The sequence below is a fragment of the Erinaceus europaeus genome, chromosome 19 (genome assembly GCF_950295315.1).
Source record: "Erinaceus europaeus chromosome 19, mEriEur2.1, whole genome shotgun sequence".
NCBI classification, from domain to species: Eukaryota; Metazoa; Chordata; class Mammalia; order Eulipotyphla; family Erinaceidae; genus Erinaceus; species Erinaceus europaeus.
This window is the reverse complement of record NC_080180.1, coordinates 166,138-189,904: the sequence shown is the minus strand read 5'-3', so window position 1 is coordinate 189,904 and position 23,767 is coordinate 166,138. Positions and strand designations below refer to the sequence as shown.

Here is a 23,767-nt window from a genome sequence, read left to right as displayed (position 1 = left end):
CCGGCCCCCCACCCCCAGCACACACAGGTTTGTGTGGAAGGATTTTGGTTCCTCTGCTTTTTATTCAAATTCCTTTTCCAGCCTCTGGGCAAAGGCTTCACCGGGCGGCATCTTGCCCTGCTTCGGTGGGTTCTGTGAGATGATCTGCTTGCTGAGAGTTGTCTTCCTGCTGGCCGTTTCCTCCCTCGCACCCTTTTGGATAAGCGTGCGTTTCTGCAAGTTAGCATTTTGCTTACCCATCGTCTTTGACTTTGACTTTTGAATTTTTAAAAAACCGCAATTGGGATAATGTTGAATGCATTTCTTTCACTTACAAGACCTTTTTCAATCCTTGCCTTATTCTGCTTCTTGCTAATCTTAGATGTGTAGCCATTGCTACTCAAAGCACACCCTCCAAACCTAGCTTTGCTACAGTATCTTCCAGATGAAAGTTTTCTACCTCTTTTCTCAAGTCTTCTGAAGATCAGGGATGCTAAATCATAACTTACTACGTGTTTTCTCACACATTGTGAAGAGGCTTACCGTGGTGAAATGTGACCTTTATTTCTTAACTTTTATCACTAGAGCCCTGCTCAGCTCTGGCTTGTGGGGGCACCAGGGCTTGAACCTGGGACCTCAGAGCTTCGGGCTTGAAAGTGTTCTTTCTGCATTACCACTATGCAGTCTCCCCATCCCTGATCTCATATCTTACTCAGAAAACCACTGGCATACTTGAAAGCACTCGGGTCTCTCCTAGCATTGCCTGGCTCGTGTTCGGACGCTTTGCCGTAGCAGAGGTGGCCGTGTAGAGTGAAGCAGCACGTCAGGCATTTAAGGGAATGTACCTCTGGAGAGCAGTTCGTAAAGCGAGCTTGGTGTTGTCGGGTGACTTGGGGCACCTTCTGTGTGAATGACTGCTTCAGGCATTCTGAGTATTAATTGTCAGTCTACAGAGTGTGAGTTTTCTGTTTTACTGAGCCTTACTTAAGAGAGCAAGCGCTTGTGGGCCTGCAATACCTGTCACTTGGCCATCTTGGTGAGTACAAGTGCTGGAAATCTCTTGGGCCTGCATAGTTTAAGTAGTCCTTAGATGTTTACTTTGCCCAGAACGTGTCAGACCTGGAGTGTGCTGCTGGGTGGCGTCCGTCCGGGGACACCGACGCTGCCTTGTTCCTGAAGTGCCTGCTGTGCTGCTTCACGCCCCTTGGGAGCAGACCCTCCGGGTGCCCCCGGAGAGCGTGGTGGCACTTACTGGGCAAGAGACGCCAACACAAGCAAAGAAATGAAGCCTGGTCTTCTATCAAGTCGACCTGCTCACTCCAAGTGATTTTGGTTGCGTGTTTAGGCTTCCGGTCCTAACTGCAAACCTGCAGTGTTTTTCCAGGGGACCTCACTTTACTCTGCTGCCTGTGGTCTAGGCCGTCCACATGCTGTTGAGCACTGACAGTCAGCTCTCGACAGTGACTGCTGAAATCCAGCACTAGTGATTTGATCGTGGAAAATTCAGGATGAGGAACTGTCGGCAGACTATTTGCATTAATCAGTGAGATTTAAAAATCTAAATGTGTGCTTATTCTAAGCTCATGCTTATAAGCCTCAGAATTTTAGATGATAAATTTACTGTGCTTATGAACTCTTGAAATGATCAATGTGTACAAATTCTGTTGTTGAATCTTGGAAATCTATTAATTTAGTGCCTTCAGTGGCATAAAAGAAACACTTGTGTTAAATTTGCACTTGAGCAAAACAAAACTCCTGTTGTTTTTGACTGCCATAGAGACTGCTTTTAAACTATAAAAACAAAGACCTTTGGGAGTCGGGAGGTAGCGCAGTGGCGCGAAGCGCACGCGGCAAAGCGCAAGGACCCGCGTGAGGATCCCGGTTCGAGCCCCCGGCTCCCCCCCTGCAGGGGGGTCGCTTCACAAGCGGTGAAGCAGGTGTCTATCTTTCCCCCTCTCTGTCTTCCCCATCTCTCTCCATTTCTCTCTGTCCTATCTAACAATGACATCATCAATGACAATGATAGCTAATCACAATGAAAAACAACAAGGGCAATGAAAGGGAAAATAAATATTAAAAAGTTAAAAGTGGGTAAGCGAAAGAAAAAACCAAGACGTTTACAGTAGTAGTAGAATAAGTGAAGACTGTGCTTTCTCACCTTTCACCCTCCGAGGGTTCCTTCCTCTTTTAAAGATCAGGTGAAGCACTGTGAAGATCACTTCTCCGTTGAGTGACTTCAGAGCTAGCGTCCTTGAGGACTGTGAGGTGAGAGCCATGTACTACTATACCATCTTTTAGTGAGCGGCTTCCCTAGGTAGAAAGTAGCCTGGCCCATTTGCCAGTTTGGCTACAGGTCAGCTTGACCCTGTTGGCAAAGCTAACATCCCCCTGATTCTAGGTGGGTCCACGGAGCCCAGGTTCCAGCAGAACTGTGGGCAGGTGAATCGCCCTTCTCCGGTACACCTAAGGGGCACGCCTGGCCAGCTGTCTAGCTTATTCTTTTTATCCTTGTAGGCACTAAACTGTGGATATTGCAGGTTGCCCTAGGGTAGACATTGTTTGCTATGTCCGTGGAAAAATTCAAATGGAGAGGATGCAAGAATAGCAGTGGAGTGATTTTATTATTATTATTGTTGTTCTTCTTCTTAAAAGAATGATGGCCTTCCTAAACTTACACCAAGACTTAAGTTCTTCCTTGTGTTGAGACACATGAGTTATTATTTGCAGCACTTTAAAAACATCTGAATTGAAAGTTTACATGTTAACCCTCTGGGGGATCTTAATTAAAATGTTGACTCTTGAGCTGCTAACGATCCGCTTAATCATTTACCGTCAATGGTAAAACATTCAATGGTGCTTTGATGACAAGAAGGCTCTTTCAGTCTCTATTAGGAGCAGAACTCTGTGCTCAGATACTCAAAATGTTATTTCTGTGATGCCATTGGTTCTTTATCATTCATGTACGCTGCAGTGTTCAAATCTATTCTTGTCGGACAAAGGTGACGACAGCAACTTCTAAACTAGATTCTTAATACTTTCTGACACGCAAAGTTATTTGCAGGGAGTTAACCTTGTTAACAGTGTCACATACGAGCACCGTCATTCTCGATCTAGAGTGGAAAAATAGGCATGAATGATTAGCCTGTGCACTGGCTGGCTTAGGCATTTTCTTACTGAGAATGCTGGTACATTCCACCCAACTCGATACAGAACTTTTCTGTGTGGGAAGGATCTTTTCCTCCTCCAAAAATTAGCCCCTTTTCTTTACAGTGCTTTGAGCACGTCGAAGAGGTTATTGCACCGTATTGTGGGTGCTGAGCTAGGCCTTGGTTCAAGAGCATGTGAAGAAGAGCGGGCGCCCTTGCCGCGCTGTTTCACACCGGTGGCAGGGGTGGGGGTGGGGGGGATGTACCACTTCGACAAAGCCCTGGTGGACATTTGTGGACATTTTCCAGCAATGCCTTCCCGTCAGCTCAGCCACCCTGCCTGTCTGTAGAATGCTGCGGGACTGTCAGTGAAAGCTTGTCACCAAAACCAGTCTTTTACCAAGCTGCTTTTTGATACTAGGTCTTAAAAAATCTAAGCCCTCATTTAGAAATGTATGAAGGTAGAGTTTGGCCAAGGTGTAGATAAACAGGTTAACCTAAGAAAAATGCTTAGCATGTCTGCTAAGATTACACGAGCCTGACTTCTTAACTGGTGAAGCTCTGTAGTTAGTTGTTGCCTGTCCATCATCTGAAAGGACCAACATACCTTTCTCTGCAGTTTTCAAGTTTGCCTTGGTGCCATTCAGGATTCAAGCTGTTTACAGGAACTAGACTCTCCTTAGCAGAGAGAGTTTGTTTTCCCCTTTAAAGAAATACTGAATTCAGCTTAGAACGTAGGAGAACTGTACAGCCTGTCAGAAGGGGTCATGCCAGTACTGCTAGATCAGTGTGGCAGAGTGGAGATCCCTAAAGTAGATGGAAACCGGAGACAGGAGAACTGAGAGTCTTGGAATATGACTTGAAAAAAAAAAAATAGGGAACAAAAAAGCTGTCCTTGTGTAAGTGAATCGTCTTAGTGGAAGTGAACAATGTCACATTCTACAAATGCTCCCCCTCCCCCCAGTCAATGCACTGCTGCCTCCACTGGGGCCAGACTACTGTGATTCTGTCGACTTGGCGCTCTGGCCATTGCCAGTAGGAAGCACTGGTTTGTTTATGAGGTGTGAGGCTGAAATGCCAGAATGCTGTATGAAGTGACTTGTTTTGGAAGAATAAATGAAGTGGAAATACTGTTTTGTTGTCTGAGCTTATTTTGGGGTGAGGACAGTGGGCCAGTGAACAGTTACTACATGTAAGTTACATGCATATGCTCAGACGTGGGCTATGGAGACAACATTAGATGGAGCATAGCCTGGCCCAGGCTCCAGCCCCAGCACCACAGGGCAGAGGCATGGCAGCAGGAGGAGCTCAGGCACTGGAGAAGTCAGTCTGGGGGGGGGCTGGGTGGTGGTGCGCCTAGTTGAGTGCACTGGTTATAGTGTGCAAGGACCTGGGCTCGAGTCCCCGGTCCCTACTTGCAGGAGGAAAGCTTTGTGAGTGGCGAAGCAGGGGCTCTAGTTGACCTCTCTCTATTCACCCCATTTCCTCCCGATTTCGAGCTGTCTCCAATAAAGATTAATATATATCTGGGTGGTGAGGTCCTGCACAAGAACAGACGATGGGTTGACTCGTGCATCAAAATAAGGCTTCAGACAACGCAATGAGTGTTTATTTGAAACAATGCTGGTGTGCTAGAAATTGTCCACTTAGGCTCTCTGAGGCAATTGAGTGAGTTCCTCATTGTAAGCATAAAAATTCTGGGTATGGAATCATAATCTAAGCAAAATAGCCTTTGGGCAGTCAGCGTGAGCCCAACGGAAGCTGGACCTCGGAAACAAGTGTAGGAGGACCCGGGTGGTGACACACCTGCTTGAGCGCACACATGACAAGTGTGCAAAGTCCTGGGTTCAAGCCCCTGGCCCCCAGCTGCAGGGAGGAAGCTTCTCAAGAGGTGATGCTGGTGTCTCTCCTTTCCCTCAACGTCTCCCTACCTCCCAAAATAAATATTAAGAATAAGTGTCAGGAGTCTTGTCATGGGCTGCTGCTCGCTGAACAGATCTGTCCCCTACCTAATACTTGCTCTGCAATCTTGCCAGAAATGCAGATTCTCTGGTTTTTGAGCTCCCAGCCTGTAGTGCGTGTGCTCACTTGGCCCCGGCCTTGGGTGGGTCCTTAGGCGGCAGCCTCTGGGACAGGAATGTTGCCAGAGGAAGTGATCGGAATGCTAAACATACTGGCATGTTTTCAGATCCGTCACTGCTTCAGAACAGTGTTAACACACGTCTGAGTTCACTGGTTCGGCTTTCAACCCAAGTGCTCAGGAACGCGTCTTAGGAGAATCCAGACACAACTAGCAAAATCACACACAGTCTTGGGAACGACCAGGTGTGCGGCAAGTGATTAACAGTGGAGGGAGGGAGGGAGGGAGGGAGGGTCAGGGTCGGCAGCAAGAGTTCCGCAGGACTGCAGAAGAGGCACTAAGCACCTGAAAGTCTTTGCCTCGATGTGTCTGTCAGAAACTACCCTGAATCAGACAGAAACTGCTTTGTCATAGGACACGTCACCTTGCACACTGTGAAGTAGATTGCTCCCTTAAACCACCCATTCCTAGGGCCAGAACTCGATACAATTTTAAGTGCCCTACTGTGACTGCAGTGGGCTTGATACAGCTCTGTGGAATTTTACTGGGTTGGATTACTTCTCTCGGGCCTTGAGCGCATGCGTTGCCATACTCCGAGACGTGGATCTGAACTCTGATACCACATGGGAATCCCGCGGCACCAGAGGCGGCTCCAGTGCTGTGGTTTCCGCCTGCCTTTATCTGAAATGAAAGAAGGAAATGTGGACCTGGGAGTAGTGGAGCTATGCAGACACAGACCCTGGTGCTGCAAAACCAGCCTGACACAGATCCCTTGCGAGTGAACCCGAAGTCCCTCTGCAGTCTGTGTGGAGGTGAGGCTGCCTCCACGTCTGCAGGTCCTGTGCTCTGCCGGCTCAGCCACCTCCCCCGCCATGGTTTCCTTTGCTAAGCAGTGTTCCTGAGTCCAGCAGACCATAAGGTACCCTGAGATCATTGGGAAGTCCTTGAAGAGAATCAGATGTGTGTTTCTCCGTGTTTTCCTAACATTCTACCTGCTCTGTGGAGAGTGGCTCAAAGAGGGCAGAAGCAGGAGGCTGAGGACGGACGGGCAGGGACACGGCGCCTGCAGCAGCGGAGACAGCTACAGCAACCGCTCAGCCAGCACCTGCTGACTTTCAAAGTCACGAACATTCTTCTTGTATTTTCTCAGGGGATTCCAACTAGACTCACCAAAAGGACCAAAGACGCTGAAAACACAGACTGCTCGACCAGATGGCCCTAGAGTGAATAAAACGGACCAGCCGCCAGTCCGTCCAGGAGAGGGAACTTCGCCAACTCTGGCGCCACGTTCGTACGTCAGTAGACATCTGAAGACACTAGAGAAAAGCAAAAGCGCAGTCCTGGACATGGCTCAGTGGGCGGAGTGCCTGGCATGGGTGTGGGTCCGCAGGTTCAGTCCCTGACACTGCACTTGGTGTCCTGTTCTCTTCTCTCACACAATGAATCCAGAGATAGAAACACACACGGGAACTTAGAGAAAAAGACTACAGAAGTAGAAACACACACATCCACGATGAGATTTTGCATCAGTGAACTAGAGAAAAACCATAAAAAGAAGAGAACAGGGTGGGGGAGAGGCTGCATAATGGCTATGCAAAGGGACTCTCATGCCTTAGGTTCTGAAGTCCCAGGTTCAATCCCCGAACCACCATAAGTGAAAGCTGAGCAGGGCTCCGGTAAAAAAAATGAAAAAAAAAGGCAAGAGAATGATTGATTACAGCAGACATACAAATCCTATGAAGAGTGGTCCAAGAAGTGTGAAATCGGAGTGTGAAATGAACTGCATCGGACAGGCTTAGAGCTGACAGGAGCCGCCTGGACAGCCGCGTGCTGTCTGCAAGTGGCCCCTGGTTCTCTGAGTGCTGAGTGCTGCCGTGAAGTCTGGTCACCTTCATATTTATTAAACAGTTTGGATATCCATAGTGACAAGCAAAGATCCTAATTCCTGAAGGGTTTTAAGAAAGATGCATGACTATAATGGGAAACGTGGCTGGGCTTCAAAGTTCCCATGACTCAGGTAGAAGCATGACATCAGAAGGCTGGACTGAGAGCTGGACCCTGAGTCAGTACCTGCAGCTTCCAAGAGCAACACGCAGCTTTTACCAGCTTTATGAAAAACAAAAGAATGAACTTAGGGGCCAGGTGGTGGCACACCTGGTTAAGTGTACACATTACTTTGCACAAGGATCCAGGTTCAAGCCCCTGGTCCCCACCTGCAGGGCGGAAGCCTCATGAGTGGACAAATAGGGCTGCAGGTGTCTTTCTGTCTTTTTTTTTTTTTTTAAATTTATTTATTTATTTATTGGATAAAGACAGCCAGAAATTGAGAGGGGAGGGGAAGACAGAGAGGAAGAGAGACAGAGAGACCCCTGCAGCCCTGCTTCACCGCTCATGAAGCTTTCTCCCTGCAGGTGGGCACCAGGGGGCTTGAACCTGGGACCTTGCGCACTGTAACCCGTGCACTCAGCCAGGTGCCCAGTCCCCTGTCTCTCTTCTTCTCTATCTCCTCCTCCCCTCTCAGTCTCTCTCTGTCTCTATCCAATAAGTGATTTTTTAAGAAAAGGACTATTTACAGGAACAGTTTCTTGATGAAGTGACTTTCAAATTCCTCCATCAGAATCAACTTCATTCCACCCTTCAGTGCCATCTGATTCTTTCAGGCTTAATGCGGGTGCACACCGGTGAGGCTTTGGTCATCTGTCTGATGTTTTCATCTTACCTTCCAGTTCCCCGGTGTCTAGACGGCTTGAGGAGAACTGGCCAGATGCGCACACCCCCAGCTGAGCGCCCCCCTGCCTGTCCTCCCCACAGCCTGCTCTCACCTCTGCCCAAGGAAGAACACTGTCCCTTCCCCGGCTCAGCAGTAGGCGCAGACTTGGCACTAGAACAGACTGGACACCAGGGTGCTGGCCCTTGTTCAAAGTGGCTTCTGTGTCCTTTTAGAGATGAAAATGAAGATACGGCATCCCAGCAGGTGGCGCAGGAGATAAAGAAAGCATCAGTCTCTCAGGCACGTGAGGTCCTGACCTCAGTCCCCAGCATCATGCTCTGATCACACACCCCCCCACCATGGACTAACAAATCATTTTTGTAAAGAAAAGGAAGGGAGGATGCAGCTTTGAGTGAACAGCCAGTGCCACCTAGTACTATTTACTTCCAGCTTAACTGTGTAAGAGGCTGGAAGAGGAAGATTGGCCTGTGACTGTGTGTGTGTGACTGTACCTGTGTGTGTGACTGTGTACCTGTGTGTGTGTGTGTGTGTGACACTGTGTACCTGTATGTGTGTGTGTGACTGTGTACCTGTGTGTGTATGTGAGACTGTGTACCTGTGTGTGTGACTGTGTACCTGTGTGTGTGTGACTGTGTGTGACTGTACCTGTGTGTGTGACTGTGTACCTGTGTGTGTGTGTGAGAACCTGTATGTGTGTGTGTGTGTGTGACTGTGTACCTGTGTATGTGAGACTGTGTACCTGTATGTGTGTGTGACTGTGTACCTGTGTGTGTGTGAGATTGTGTACCTGTATGTGTGTGTGTGACTGTGTACCTGTGTGTGTGTGTGAGACTGTGTACCTGTGTGTGTGTGTGAGACTGTGTACCTGTATGTGTGTGTGTGTGACTGTGTACCTGTGTGTGTGACTGTACCTCTGTGTATGTGTGACTGTGTACCTGTGTGTGTGACTACATCTGTGTGTATGTGTGTCTGTGTACCTGTGTGTGACTATGTACCTGTGTGACTGTATACCTCTGTGTGTGTGACTGTGTACCTGTGTGACTGTACCTCTGTGTGTATGACTGTGTACCTGTATGTGTGTGTGTGTGTGTGTGTGTGTGACTGTGTACCTGTGTGTGTGACTGTGTACCTGTGTGACTGTGTACCTCTGTGTGTGTGTGACTGTGTACCTGTGTGACTGTGTACTTGTGTGGGTGTGTGGGTGTGACTGTGTACCTGTGTGTGTGTGTGGGTGGGTGGGTGGTGGGGCATCTGTATGGGATGCTGGGTACCTCTTGGGCCAGCTGACAAGACTCTGTGAGCTCAGCTGGGACTGAAGGAGCAGGTAACAGCACACAGCACGGAGAGGTCAGGCACGTTCATCGCAGAAGAATGCACACACCCTCCTGGGTCAGCCACCTCTGGCTGGGGAGTCCTCTCTGTCCCCAACCCCAGGGCTCCCGAGACCTTTTAGACTCAGTCAAAGAAAGAAAGCAAAGCAAAGGGACATCAAGGAAAAACATCTCCAGACCCGGAGAAACAAAAGTACCAGACGTGGTGGTGGTTTTATGTAGCTGGGGGGTGTGGGGGGTGCTTGGGAGGGGTGTGAGGCGTCACGCTACAGACTCCTCCTGGGGTCGGCTGTTCCATGCCGGGAGCTTGGCTACATGTCTGCATCTGAGTCACTCCACGTCTGAGGGGAGGGAGCAGGGGAGACAGGCTTTATCCGTGACCCTGTTCTCCCCGAGGGAGGGCCAGCTGGTTACTCCCCAGAGCCCTGCCCTGTCACAGCCTGCAGAGCTGTGTCCCCTCTCCACTGCTCCGAGGCCAGTGCTCCTGGCCACCCACCTCCCAGCACACCGAGAGCTGGCTGCTGGGGCTGGGTGCGCCCCGCCGTGGAGCTGTCCTTCCCGCCCTGTCAGTATTGTGACATCACACAGGAGTGGCGACTCCCCGGGAAGCCAGCCTGTACCCTGGTTGGGCTGGCCAGCTGCTCTCCAGCACGGCCTCTCAGGTGGGCCCAGCTGTGTGCACCCAGCCCTGCTCACAGGACCGGGAGCCGAGGATGACGTGTTTGTTACCCTGGCACAAGTGGCATGAACACATGTTGACATGTCTTTATTAGTTACGTATTAACATAAAGTTATATATTAAGTATATATGTACATGATATATAGAACTTATATGCTCATATAGATTATGACTTATTAATATATTTAAGAGAGAGAGGAGAACAGAGAAGCAGGGCACCACTCTGGCACATGTGATGCTGGGGATCGTGCTCCCCTTCTCTCAGTTTCTCTCTGTCCTGTCCAACAAGGACAGCAATAAGAAGGGCAGCCACAAGGGCGACAAAAATGGGAAAAATGGCCTCCAGGAGCAGTGGATTCATAGTGCAGGCACCGAAATCCAGCAATGACCCTGGAGGAGGCAAAAAAAAAAAAAAAGAAAAACCTAAGGAAGGATTTATTTACCAAGGAGAGAACCAGAATACCACTCTGGTATATGTGGTGTGGGGAATTGAACTCTCATGCAAGCAAGTCTCCTGTTCCACTGCTGAGTCACCTCCCAGAACACTGTTTTTAGGTGACTGATTTTTTAAAGATAGATAAAGAGATCACAACATCAAAGCTTCCTTCAAGTGGGGGCTGGACTTGAACCTGGGTAATGCACATGGCAGGGCAGTGCACGGGCCCAGCAGCCCCCCGGCCACTGTTTTTAAGTAAAGGATCTCTATGCCGTTCCTTGTAGAGACTGCACCACTGAGCATCCCCACCAGTGCTTTGACATCCCCAGCGCCACTGCCCAGGAACCAGGGACCCACACTGGTGTGCTTGTCTCTCCCACGAGGCCACACAGCCACCTTTGCAAGACGGGGCCTTTTAGGGCAGAAAATGTTTACAGGTAAGCCAGAAATATTTGAGACCAAGAGAGTGAAACGGGGCTTCAGAACTGGGCTGTATGATAAGGCCTGGGGTGGAGGTGGGGCATCTCTTAGTGCTGAGCCCAGTTTGGAAAGATAAAAAGGGTGGGGCCCTAGGACACACTTAACCCCAGTCCTGCCGGCTTCCCTTTTGGAATCCAGGAAGATTGCTCAGCCCAGGGGTAGGCTGTGTTCTGGGCACAGATCCAAGGAGCCTTGGGGGGCAGGCATGTGGTTCTGAAAGCCCCGGCCCCCTCTCTGCTTGCTCCCCCCCACCTCCAGCCCCTGGCCCTGCCCTGCCCTCCATGAATAATGACTCCTCTAGCCGGTGGACGATACACTCATGACTCATTATGGGCTCAAACATAATCTTTCTTGGAAAGGCTGGTGTGACCTTGTGCGGCTTTCTGTAGTCCCTGGCGCATGGACCCTGTGGGCTTCCCATGCAAACTTAGGGGCCGGGCCTCTGCTCACACCTGTCCTTCTACCTGACTGGACAGGAAGGCAAGGAGTCTTAACTGGGGACCTGTGGACACAGGCAGGGAGGCAGCTTCAGGGAGGAAGCCGGCTTGAGCAGAAGAGCCTGGTGGGCTGCCTCTTGGTGAAACTTTTCAGGAACACCCCAGACTGGCCCTTCTCCCAGGAGCCACAGCCCAAACCAGTCTGCCCTCCAGGGCCCTCATTGGCCTGCCGGCCCCTCCCGCACCGCACCACAGCTGGAATGAGGAGGAGGAGGAGGAGGAGGCGGGATTGGCCGGGCAGGCCAGTGGGTGAGGCTAGGAGGTGGCGCGTACCTGTCCAGGTGAGTCAGGAGCAGGTCAGAGGCAGAGCAGGGCTGCAGAGGAGAAGAGCACAGCTACCTCGGCCCCTGAGGTGAGTTCATACTAACTGGAGGAGCCGCTGGGTCGGGGGCCTCTGCATTCCGGCGGGAGGGGGGGCTGTCTTCTCTGTCCAGCTGCCCTGAGATCAGGGCCACACGTGGCACCTTCTTCCCCACCTGTCTGTTTTGGTTGGCTCAGTAACTGTGGGCAATAAAAGGGCAAGGGTTCACTTTGAAAATTTCCTCTGAGCACTGAGAGGGGCTGTGGTGGTGGACGTCGAACTTGTTTGCTGAGAGCAGTCCTGGCAGCTCCCAGGACACCCCCACCCCCACCCCAGCTCAGGCCACCTGTTAGACAAGGCCCCTGCGCTGGCTGACGGGGGCCAGGGGATGGTGGTGTCCTGAAGTTTGGTTCCATGGGACCCTCCCCTCCTGCCAGATCCTCTCAGAACACACGGCTAGCCAAGCTGCTGTGTCTGAGTTCCACCATACTCCCTCTCCCATGTGCCTGTGTGGGCACAGGTGGCCCTGATGACAGCCCACAGAGACATCCAAAGGGGAGGGGGCAGAGCCAGCCGGGCTCCCGGGCTCCCTGGGTCCCGGGCACAAAGCCCCTGCATTGCCACTGTCTGTGGTTCTGCTCCCTGGCCTGTCCTCTCCTTCAGCTGCAGAGTGAGGGAGGTGGGGACAACTAGGGGACCCAGGTCCAGCCCACAGGCCTGACTCTCACAGGCGTGTCAGCACCAGCAGCACTGGCTGCACCCACACCCTGCCTGCCTGTCCCTGCCACCAGCAGGCCACGGGTCAGACCCTGGACTTGCCCGTGCTGGGCCCACACTCAGAGCTTGGTGTCCCTGGCCTATCTCTAGGCCATGAGCTGGTCTGAGGACAGAGGCATGGGGAGGGGGCTGGGCGTTCTGGGTGTGCTGAGAACTGGAGCAGCCGTGCCCACTGCTCTGCCCATGTCGAAGGCTCACTGCTGGTGTTTGCTCTCCTCCAGGGTCTTGTTAATGATTACAGTGCCTGTGCCCATGTGCTTCCCGCCCCTGCAGACTCCCAGGAGGCCAAGGGTTAGCAGATAGCTGGCTCTCACCTTGAGCCTGCCCCCCTCGGGGGCTGGTGCCTGGGTCTCCATGTGCCACGTGCTGTGGCCAGGCCCTGCAGGGCTGGGCGTGTAGCAGGCCTTCAGCTTCTGACTCAGGGGTCAGCCCTCAGAGCTGGGGTCCTGCTCCCTCCCCTCTGCCTTCTCTGCCTGCAGCCAGAACTTCACTGTGTCTGGTGTCAACTCCCGCTGGAAAGGAGCTGGGGGACACAGCTCATGGGGTTTTGGGTATAAGAAGGAGAGGGAGTTCCTGGTCCCGGGCATTTGGGGGAGCACACCCTCTGGGCACTGGGAGCCTGTGGGACCAGCCCTCCTGCAGAGTGGGTGGGGGCGCTCCCTGTGTTCAGGCCTCTCCAGCTCTGCCACCTACCTCCTCTCCCCTGCGCCCTGTAGCCGCGGGCCCCCACCCTGCCCTGGGTCTGCTTGCCTGGTGCCTGGCTGCCATCTGCATCTCCCTCACGGCGGCTCTGACTCTTCTCTTTTCAGGCTTGGGACGCTCTCCCTCCCCTCGCTTCACCCCGGGAGCCCTTTCTCAGCCCCTGCCTCGCTTCGGCCATGCCTGAGAGGGAGCCATGGCCAGTGGGGCCTGGCCCGGGCACCGACACCCAGCTCAGCAGCCACGCCAGCATGACCAGCACAACCTCCACCCGCTCTGGACCTGTATGTACCCTGCCTGCCCACCCATGCCCACCTCTACCTATTGCCTGTCCACTCCTGACTGCCCACCTTTGCTGGCAGCCTGCCCACCCCTGCCTGAAGTCCGTCCACCCCTGCCCACCCCTGCCTGTAGCCTGCCCACTCCTGCCAACCTCTGCCTGAAGCCTGCCCACCCCTGCCTGAAGCCTGCCCACCCCTGCCCACCCCTGCCTGAAGCCTGCCCACCCCTGCCCACCCCTGCCTATAGCCTGCCCACCCCTGCCCACCCCTGCCTGAAGCCTGTCTACCCCTGCTCACCCCTGCCTGCCCACTTCTGCCTACAGCCTGTTTACCCCAGCCCACTCCTGACTGTCCACCTCTGACTGCCCATCTCTACCCTCCTTCCCACCCACCTCTAGTTGCAGCCCCTCATCCTCTTAGCCCCTCACTAAGGGAGAGAGCTGCTCCCACAGACAGCAGAGAACAGGTGGCTTCCCTGTGCACTAAGCAGAGGCGGGCAGCTCAGGCAGGCGGTGGTCAGCTGAGGCCGCAGACCCCAGGCCACTCTGCCAGGAATGGTGGTCAGGGATGGGGAGGCCACAGCCCAGCTTCCCAGGGCCCCTCAGACCAGCCTCTCAGCAGGCAAGATGACTCTAGCCCCAGTGTCCTCAAGCTGATTTGGACTCATTCTTTTCTTTTATACTGGTGTATTTATTGATGAGAGAGGGAGAGGGCACAACTTGCTTGTGATGCCAGGGGTTGAGCTTGGGCCTCAAGCTCCCGGTCACTGCCCAGCCACCCGCTGCCTCCCAGGCTACCCAGGGTGTGAGGGGTGACTACAGGAGGCACCCGCTGAAGTAAGCACACACTGTTGGGAGGTCGTGGTGGACAGGGGTCTGCCCCTGCCTGGTGTCCTGCTCACTCAGGACATCTGTGCTGGGGCCTGGGCACATGCAGGGTGCCAAGCAGAGGCAGTGGGTGCTCCTGTGCAGAAGTGAGGAGGGGCAGCAGGGCCCCAAGTACGGGTGGTGGGTGGGTGGGCCGGCCCGGCGAGGGTGAGAGCAGAGGCTGCGTGGACACCAGGTGACAGTGAGAGGCCTTCCGGCCATTCAGGCAGGGGCTTTGGACCACCCTTTGGCGAGGCTCCCTGAGGTGTGGGGAAGCAGCAGGAGGACGCATGTGGCACAGCACAAGAGAAGTCCCTTGGCACGCGCCGGAGCTGAGCGATTCTCGGGCAGACACCGGCAGGGAAGCAGGTCTCCGAGCAGGGGCAGGCTGGGGGGCTTCAGGGCGCTCGGCCAGTGGGAGGTTCTGTTTGGGGCAGCTCAGGACATGTGGGTGGGCCTCCTGTCAGCCGGCAGCTGCCTGCGAGGAGAGGAGAGGGGACTTGAAGGGCCGCCCCAAGGGCCATCTCCCTGCCACTGCTTGCTTCCAGAGCCACCGAGACTGCTCTGCTCCCCTGAGTGGGCCTGGATGCTGGGCCATGCTGGGCGCCCTGACAGGAGGAAGGGGGTGGAGCTGCAGGCTCACACCCAGGCTCCCTTCATGCCCAGTGGCTTCCCTGGCTCTGGGCCCAAGAGAGCACAAGTCCAGGCTCTTCCTGGCCAGGTGGGCAGCAGCCATGTGAGGTAGACATGGCATTTCCCTCCAGATACCCCTGGTGCTTCCTCATGAGGGGAAGTGGACGCTGAGGCCGGGGGAGGTGCACACACACCTGGAAGGCAGCTGACTGCAGCATAGCGGGGTCGGGGGGGTGGTGGTGGTGGTGGGGAGAAAGAAAAAAAGTAAATAGAAGGCAGAAAAGCCTTTACGTCACTCCCTGCTTCCAACCTAGGACTCGGCTGGCTGCCTTGTCCTCCCCCTGCCTCCTCCCAGTTTCTGAACCCACTCCCATCCCCTGAACTTCGTATTTGCTTAAGAAACACACACTTATCTGAATGTTAGCCAGAGTTAAATGCCATCGAGAAAGTAAATAGAAAGTCCTGCACAGAATGCCTTTCAAAGTCAAGTATCAGTTTCTAAGTGGCCTTGTCTGTGGCTGGCGGGCACAGCCCCACAGCAGGCCAGTCGGCTGTGGGCTGTGTCACCTGCCTGTCCCCATGCCGGCCGGGACGTGCCAGACTGAGCCAGCACACAGAGCTCGCTGAGAAGCGGGAAGCAGGGCTGCCCCAATGCCACAGCACTATGTGCCCATGGGGTTCAGACACCTGGGTACCATGCAGGGTGTGGCGTTCGGACCCTTTACTGATTCTGGCTGGTGTCTCTGAACTGGCCACCTGGATGGGCCAGAGAGGCAGGACATCGCCTGCCCCTGGAGCAGGCCCCTGGCAGCATGCTGCCGTCCCAGGCCCGGGTTCCAGGACACCTGCCAGCCGCTGCAGGGCAGTGTGACTGGAAAGTTCTGTCCTTCTGCATTCCTTCCCCTGGCGGCTCCCCTGCCAGTTTCTGCCAGTCCCCCTCTCTCTGCAGACGGACAGCAGCTACGACTTCCTGTCCGCAGACGAGAAGGCCTGTCTGCTCTTCCTGGAGGAGACCATTGGCTCTCTCGACAAGGAGGCAGACTGCGGACTGTCTGCCGATGAGTCTGAGCCAGCCGGGACTCCCCGAGGCCCCCCAACTCTGCCCCCTGGCCCTCCTGCCCCCCAGGGTAAGGAAGTGTGTTGTGGGACACCTCTCACCGAACCCAGTCCCTACTGCGTCTGGCACTTTCTGCCTCGCTTCCCTCTGCTGCAGGAGTATTCCTGTGCCCTGCTGTCCAGCCCTGGAGGGGAGGGGGTAGGGCAGGCCACCCAGCTCCTGTCTGGAGGCTCAGAGCCTGGGAGAAGAGGGCTTTGACCAGTGTCACCCTTGAATGGAGATTCTGTGTGGGTACGGCCAGGGTGTGAGGGAGGGGTGGTCCTGCAGAGACTGAGTCAGAGTGGGTGTGACCTGCATGCCCAGAGCCCCACACACCCACCTGGAGATAAGAGGGGAGGGAGGCTGTGGGCCTGAGTGAGTGGGCCTGGGTGGTAGCTCTGCAGCAGGCTGTCTGTATGTCCTGGAAAGGGAGGGGAAGGCAGTTGTCAGCCAGCACTCCTGGGCCATGTTTGCCCTGGCCAGCCTAGCAGCCAGCAGGAGTCTCTTCATCATCCTGTGGGGATACCCTCCCATTTCAGAACCACTCAGATGCTCTAGCAGGAAGGGAAGAAGGGAGGAGCTTGGTCAGACCCAGTAGCCTGCCTGCTACTCCTCCTGCATATCCTGGACGCCCCTTGTGCTCACCCAGCCAGACCCTTGTGCCAGACCGCCCAGGCATCCATATGTGGGGAGAGAGTCCAGGACCCTGGGTGTCCCCTAACCCTGGGCTGAAGAGCTCTAGCCTGGGCCTGTGTCTAATGCCATCCAGAGCAGAGGCCTTCATGGCTGAGGACAGGTGTGGATTCTGCCTGCAGGAGGCCTCACCTGTCCACTCTGCTCCCTCACCCCCCCCCCAGCACCTCCAGAGGAGCCCAGGAATGTGACTTGGCCCCAGAGCCAGGGCTTCTGGTCTGGCTCCCACAGCCTCCCCAGAAATATCCACATCGGCAGAAGCCAGCACCTCAGGAGAAGCAGCACCCAGAAAGCTGGCCACACCCCGGAGGGGCCAGAGCGACCTGTCCCGGCACCGGAGAAGGGGCAGGGTGGCCAGAGCGGGCATTCCAGCCGGGCTCCAGCTGCCCCCCCATTGGCTGTGCCTGCAGACCCGGCACTGATTCCTCCCCCAGAGGCCTTCAGGGACACCCAGCCAGAGCTGTGGGGGGGGCCGGGGGAGCAGCGCCTCACCACCCTGCGCCCCCTCGCCACCCTCGCTACCTCGCCCCCTTGCAACCCTGCACTCGCCCCCCCAGAAAGGAGGGGGCCTTCTGCAGAGACCATGTCCCAGAAGGCCAGTGGGGATGGCCACCCCATGCCTCCTGCCACACCTGCGCAGGAGCTGGCAGGTAAGGATCACGCCCTGGGTGCTGATGCCCGGCTGACCACCCTCGGCACCCCCAAGCCTCGCAAGCTGCCACCCAACATCGTCCTGAAGAGCAGCCGAGCCAGCTTCCATGGCGAGCCCCAGAGCTGGCTGTCACGTCCGGCTGAAAGGGCCCCCGCGGATGGGGCCCCCGTGTCCTCAGCCCTGAAGGAACAGAGGAGGGCCCGCAGGGAGGCTCTGCAGAAGCTGGGGCTGCCCCAGGACCTTGAGGAGCCCAGTGCCCAGCCACCCATGCCTAACAGTAGTATGAGGCCCAGGGAGCCCCGAGGTCCAGCTCAGGCTTCAGCCACTTCCAGGCCTGTGACTGGGCAGCCTGGGTTCTCTGCTGCTGGTGAGGGGCATCCAGCAGGGAAGGCTACTGTCCAGGGGCCTGCTCCAGGGAGGCTCTCCTCTGCTGCCCAGGGGCCCAGCCCAGCCAGGACTCCCTCTCCTGCCCAGGGGCCCAGCCCAGCCAGGGCCTCCTCTCCTGCCCAGGGGCCTGTTCCAGGCAAGGCCTCCTCTCCTGCCCAGAGGCCCAGCCCATCCAGGGCCCTCTCTCCTGCCCAGGGGCCTGTTCCAGGCAAGGCCTCCTCTCCTGCTCAGGGGCCTGTTCCAGGCAAGGCCTCCTCTCCTTCCCAGAGGCCTGTTCCAGGCAAGGTCTCCTCTCCTGCTCAGGGTCCCACTTCAGGAAAAGGCCCAGAAGTTAGGTCCCTGCCAGTCCCCATCCCAAAGGCCCCAAGGGTAGACGGTGTGGGCACTCTGGCCAAACTTGACCCAGGGCTGACTCTGCAGGCCAGCGACACTCCTGGCTTGAGACAGATGAGCTTCAAGTCCAACACGCTAGAGCGCTCTGGTGTGGGGCTGAGCAGCTACCTCTCAGCCAAGCAGGAGCCAGGGCCCCAGACCAGCAGCTCGCTCGGCAAAGGCTCCGTCCTGGGCCCGCTCTCACCCATTGTCCCGCGCAGCTCCCGGCCCCGCCCGGCCTCCCTGGGCACCGGCAAGGACTTTGAGGGCATCCCAGTAGGCAGGCTGGCTGACCTGGAGCAGGAGCAAAGCTCCTTACACCGGCCCTATGCAGGGCAGAGCCGTGCCCAGTTGCCCCGGGCGCCCTGTGTCAGTGTCCGCATCTCTCCCAAGGGCATCCATGAAGAGCACCGGCGGGAGGCACTGAGGAAGCTGGGGCTGCTCAAGGATTAGCCCCCCCCCCCCCCGCACTCTCTGGCTCTGCTGCCTAGAGCTGAGCCCGGGGGCACTGGACTCCAAGGACTCCAAGTCTGTGTCTGACAGTGGGGTACCCACAGTTGGAAGCAGGTATCCCCAAGAGCATGTGTTACAGCGTAAGCGTGGGCCTTGCAGCATCTGCTCTGTGGGGCCTCCTGCAGTGGGCAGCATCCAGCTGGCCCAGAAAGGACTCAGCACTCAGACTCTCTCCTTTCTGGACCAGGGGCCTGGGGCCCGAGCAGACATGCTCTGTCTAGCATCTGTCTCTTTCACCAAGGGTAGGGCAGGCCCTAGATCAGAAGCTCTCAGCTGGAGGAGAGCAGAGCCCCTGCTGGACACTGTCACTCATGGCCGCCTGCCCCAGGACGTTCTGCTCAGGGCACTGTCAAACTGCACTGAACTGGGCCCTGAGCCGCTCAGAAGGTGCTGCTGGCCCCAGCCCCACTTGCACATGCTGGCTTCAGCTGGACTCCACACGGAGATGACTGCCCCATGTCCACTGCTGGTCGGTCGGTGCAGCGTGTCCATGTGGCTGTGAGTGCTCTGCCGCCTGGCTCCTGGGGGTCCCCTCACACAGCCACAATGCAGCATCTGACACATTGGGGGGCTGTGGAGACTCCCACCAGCCCCATGGGGGATACCCACTCCTCTGTGGCACCTGGTGCCGTGGCCCTCCTGGGCAGGGCTGGACACAGCCACACAGCGCCCAAGTGAGCCCCAAGACCCTTGAGGACCCCCAAGGATGAGTGGATGCCATTCTGTGATTCTAGGAAGGCACAGGGCTGTTTGGAGAGGTGGGGCCCCAAGGCCTCTCAGTAAATAAAAGCTGTTCTGGCCGGCCCTTGCTGGAGTCTGTCTGGTGTGGGCTTTGCGGTAGGGTGGCTTCAGGGCCCTGGGCATCAGGGGGCTTTGAGATGTCAGGTTCTGAAAGGTTGGAGAACGTGCAGCAGAGGCCAGCTGCACCCTGTAGTGGAAGATGGGTGTGGTGTGGGTGTTCCTTTCCCAGTTCTCTCTTGTTCTCTCTCTCTCTCTCTCTCTCTCTCTCTCTCTCTCCCTCCCTCCCTCCCTCCCTCCCTCCCTCCCAGAGCCCAGCCCTGGCTGAGGACCCAGAGTTCTGAGATGCCACCTCTGGCTGCATCTAGTCTAGTTCATGAGAGAAGGCCCCCACTGTGGGCTGGGTGTGGGTGAGCAGAATATAAGACAAGCACAGGCAGAGGGCACTTGGGGTGTGGGCCTGCCTCTTGTGCCTGTTCCAAGCCCAATGCTTGTGAAGGCCAGACTCTTGAGAGCAGCTGCATCTGCCTGCAGGTGTCCACCCTGCCCCCACCGTCCTGTGCAGCCTTGGACAGGGAGCACCTCCAGGAACCACTGCTGCTTTAGCGTGGAGGCCAGTCACAAAGCGGCTCCGGCCACATGGCGAGGGCCAGGCTAGCCTGGCACCCACACTGCCGGATGTGACTTCTCCCTCACCCTCTGCAGGAGGTGAGAATAATAGTCTGGTCTCGGTGAGAGTTCTCAGAGGCCTGCAGGGGGGCTTCCCTGTTGACTGCCATCCTGTCAGGCCGTCTGTCCTTCCAGGGTCTGTGTCCCCACCACCCAGTCTCACCAGCGCATAATAGCAGGTGGTATGGGAAGCAGGGCCTCTGGGTACAGACCCCACTCCGCCATGTCCAGCTCCTTTCTTGGGGCCCTTCTCAAAGGGGTGACTGGCCATGTCAGGAGGTAGGAGGCTGGACCCCAGTCCCTGTCCTGCCACACTGGGTCCACTATGGTCAGCCCTGCTCTCCTCCACTTGGACTGACCCTGAAGGAGCCCTGGTATGAGCTGGGGATTCTCCACTGGTGCCCATCTAGGCCAGAGAGCAGCACTTGACATTCCTACAGCCCCCTGCAACTGGGGCTTGGGACTCAGTGTCCTCCACCGGCCTATGTCCCTGAATCCAGCAGTCCACGGTGCTGGCTGCTGGAAGCTTGTCTCCATGCCCAGCACTGAGAAGGTCAGGTGCCCCCAGCTACCAGCCTCACATGGACTCTGAGCAGTCTAGCGTCCTAGTGGGCAACATGCCCACCCTGTCGGCCACACTGGGGCTTGGGGGACAGGAGGACTGTGGGTGCCTGAGCCCCAGCTGCAGAGACCTCAGGGAGCCTCACCCAACTCGGGTAGGCCCAGATGCTACTGTGTACCCTCACTCACTCTTCCCTTTCACGAATGACCCCTGGGTTCCAGCCCTTCATCCAGTGTGAAGTATAGGTCCAAGGCAGACAAACCCAGGTCCCACAGGAGCTGGTCCAGCAAGAGGGGAACAGGCCGCTAGACAAGAATATGGAGGGGCCCGGCACAGAAGGGTAACTCTGGGCTGCTGCATGAGGTCATGAGTTCAAATCCCCAGCATTCCACATGCCTGTGATACTCTGACTCTGACTCTTCTATCATCTATCAATTTATCTATCATCTACCTATGGTCTATCTACCTATCAATCATCTAGCTACCATCTATCCATCATCCATCTACCTATCTATCATCTATTTTTTTCTTTATTCCTTTTTGGTGCCTTTGTTGTTTTATTGTTGTAGTAATTATTATTGATGTCGTTGTTGGATAGGACAGAGAGAAATGGAGAGAGGGCCTGCTTCACTGCTTGTGAAGCGACTCCCCTGCAGGTGGGGAGCTGGGGGCTCAAACTGGGTTCCTTACGCCAGTCCTTGCACTTTGTGCCACCTGCGCTTAACCCGCTGTGCTGCCGCCCAACTCTATGTATCATCTATCTATCTATCTATCTATCTATCTTCAGATAAACAGTGAAAGTGGAAGGGTATGGAGCCATAGAGGACAGAGCTCTAACAGGAACAGGGTGAGCCAGGGAGTTGGAATTCCACATGGAAGAAACCACACACTCAAGGACATTAGGAATGAACTGACTTTTCAGGGACCTCAATGACATTCCTAGTGGAGTTTCAAATTTTATTGACCTTTAATTACTTTTAATTAAAATCTAATTTTAACAAAATTTTTTATTTATTTTGTTGTCACTGGGGCTTCACTACTTACTCCAGGATGACTTTTTCAGAGGGAGAGAGAGGCAGAGGGTGAGAGGAGAAGTTTCCCCAGTGTGTCAGTATTTCCATGTAGCATACTGGGACTTTGAACCCTGGTGACAGGCACGGTGAGGCAGGTGCCTTTGCAAGTGATCTATCTCTCGGTCTCTGTGACCTTTTCCCTCTGCCCCCCTTATGTTTATTTTAATAACAGAGAGAGAGCCCAGAGCTCTGCTAAGCTCTGGCTGATGGTGGTGGTGGGGGACTGAACCTGGGACCTTTGGTGCCTCAGGTGGGAGAGTCTTTTGCAGACACCTCCTGCAGCCTCCCTGACCCTTCCCTCTTCCCCTCAGTGCATCCCACACTTCCTGCGCATGGGGCTGGGGATGAGCTGCCAGGCCCAGCACTGGAGCCGAGGGATCTCTACTTTTCTTGTCTGCAGAGTGGAGACTCTCGCTTCTGAGTCGGAGCAGCTGCCAGTTATTCACAAGAACCTGGCCCCTGTGTGCCCGGGACAAACCACAGCTGGTGCTCCAGAGTCCCTTTCACACCGAGGGCAGTGAGGGTGGAGGGAAGGAGGCCCCAAGTCTCAGGGGTTCAGCAGGTCTGCAGAGAAAAGAGGCTGACAGAGTCTCCAGAGTAGAGCAAGAAGCACCAAGGCCGTCCAGGGGAAGTGGGAAGGGATGCCCCAAGGCACAGGAGCCCTGACCACCTGTGCAAGGGGCGGGGGTGGCTGGACAGGCGCTTTGTGTGGTCAGACCCTGGCCCTTGGCAGCACATCTGTATGAGGTGCAAATGTTGACACTGACTTAAAGAATCTGCTGATGTGGCTGGGAAGACAACAGAATGGTTCTGCACAGAGATTCTCATGCCTGAGGCTCCAAAGGCCCAGGTTTAATCCCCTACACCACCATAAGACAGAGCTGAGCAGGGCTCTGGTAAAAATAAAGAAAAAGGAGGCTGGGTGGTGGCGCACCTGGTTGAGAGCTCATGTTACAGTGAGCAAAGACCTGGGTTCAAGCCCCCAGTCCCCACCTGCAGGGGGAAAGCCTCACAAGTGGTGAAGCAGGGCTGCAGGGGTCTCTTCGTCTCTATCTCCCCCTTCCTCTCAATTTCTGGCTGTCTTTATCCATCTATCCAGTGAATAAATAAAGATAATAGTAATAATCATAATAAAAGAATATGCTGATCTGGTTTTGTTAAGTGATCATCAGACTAACACTAAAATTAATACTCAACTTGTTTTATCTTATTAAAAGGATTCTCAGTGTTGCTTGCAACCAGGGAGGTGGCTAAGCAAAGGGAAGGGGTTTCTTCTCTTACTTCTGATTTGGTCAGTTTCTATCTCAGCTTATTTATGTAGGGAGAGCTGCCAAGATCGTTCACTTTGGAGACTGGAGATACTTAACTTGGCCTGAGATTCAGTCTCAGGAACAACAGCTGTGGTGCTAAGCACTGAGGAAAACTCGATCATTAAAAAGTTGACAGGGGCTGGCGGTAGCACACTGTATCACAGACCCGTTTAAGGATCCTGGCTGGAGCCCCTGGCTCCCCACCTGCAGGGGCGGGGGTCTCTTCAGCAAGCAGTGAAGCAGGTCTGCAGCTGTCTCTCTTTCTCCCCCCCCCCTCTTGATTTCTCTGTCCTATCCAACAACAACAACAACAGTGGGAAAAGGCGGCCAACAGTAGCAGTGGATTTGGATTCGTGGTGTAAGCACCGAGCCCCAGCGATAACCCTGGAGGCAAAAAAAAAAAAAAAAAAAAAAAAGTCGGCACTAAGTAGAAAATGCTGTTCTGCCAGACCACTGAAAAATGTTGAGAAATATTAGCCGTGGAGAAGAATCCTACCCTCCACCTCATTGCATAATGTGGCTATAGCTATAGCTATAGTTGTATTGATAAAACATGAATCTCAAGTATGAATCAAGTAGGGGAGCTGTGGCTGGAGCAGTGGCCCTGAGTGGCCTGGACCTGACCTCAGGCCTGGCACTCACCTCTCTGCACTTCCTGGGGGCCGGGAGGGCCCCCTCAGCCTCTCCCCTTCACCCTGCACTCACACATGTTGGCCTGAACCTGTCTGGTGAGAACCGTGGGCCTGCCTGGCCGGCTGGAGTGGCCGCTCCACATTCCTGCGCTCA

General features: G+C 55.1%; 1 protein-coding gene across 1 annotated transcript; it reads left to right on the top strand.

Annotated features, from left to right (window-relative positions):
* Positions 1-11,552: 11,552 nt before the first annotated feature.
* Positions 11,553-19,434, top strand: C19H1orf116 (chromosome 19 C1orf116 homolog). Its single transcript, XM_016191717.2, has 4 exons — positions 11,553-11,711; positions 13,247-13,420; positions 15,866-16,043; positions 16,870-19,434. The coding sequence occupies exons 2-4, from the start codon at positions 13,316-13,318 to the stop codon at positions 18,567-18,569; spliced, it is 1,983 nt and encodes a 660-aa protein (XP_016047203.1). The 5' UTR covers positions 11,553-11,711; positions 13,247-13,315; the 3' UTR covers positions 18,570-19,434.
* The last annotated feature ends 4,333 nt before the right edge of the window (positions 19,435-23,767 follow it).

What these genes read in the sequence shown, in the direction of transcription:
- C19H1orf116 (XM_016191717.2), top strand. Translation starts at nt 13,316, where the DNA reads ATGCCTGAGAGGGAGCCATGGCCAGTGGGGCCTGGCCCGGGCACCGAC. An exon ending in CCTCCACCCGCTCTGGACCT is followed by an intron (nt 13,421 to 15,865) that starts GTATGTACCCTG and finishes CTCTCTCTGCAG; the next exon opens with ACGGACAGCAGCTACGACTT. An exon ending in TGGCCCTCCTGCCCCCCAGG is followed by an intron (nt 16,044 to 16,869) that starts GTAAGGAAGTGT and finishes CCCCCCCCCCAG; the next exon opens with CACCTCCAGAGGAGCCCAGG.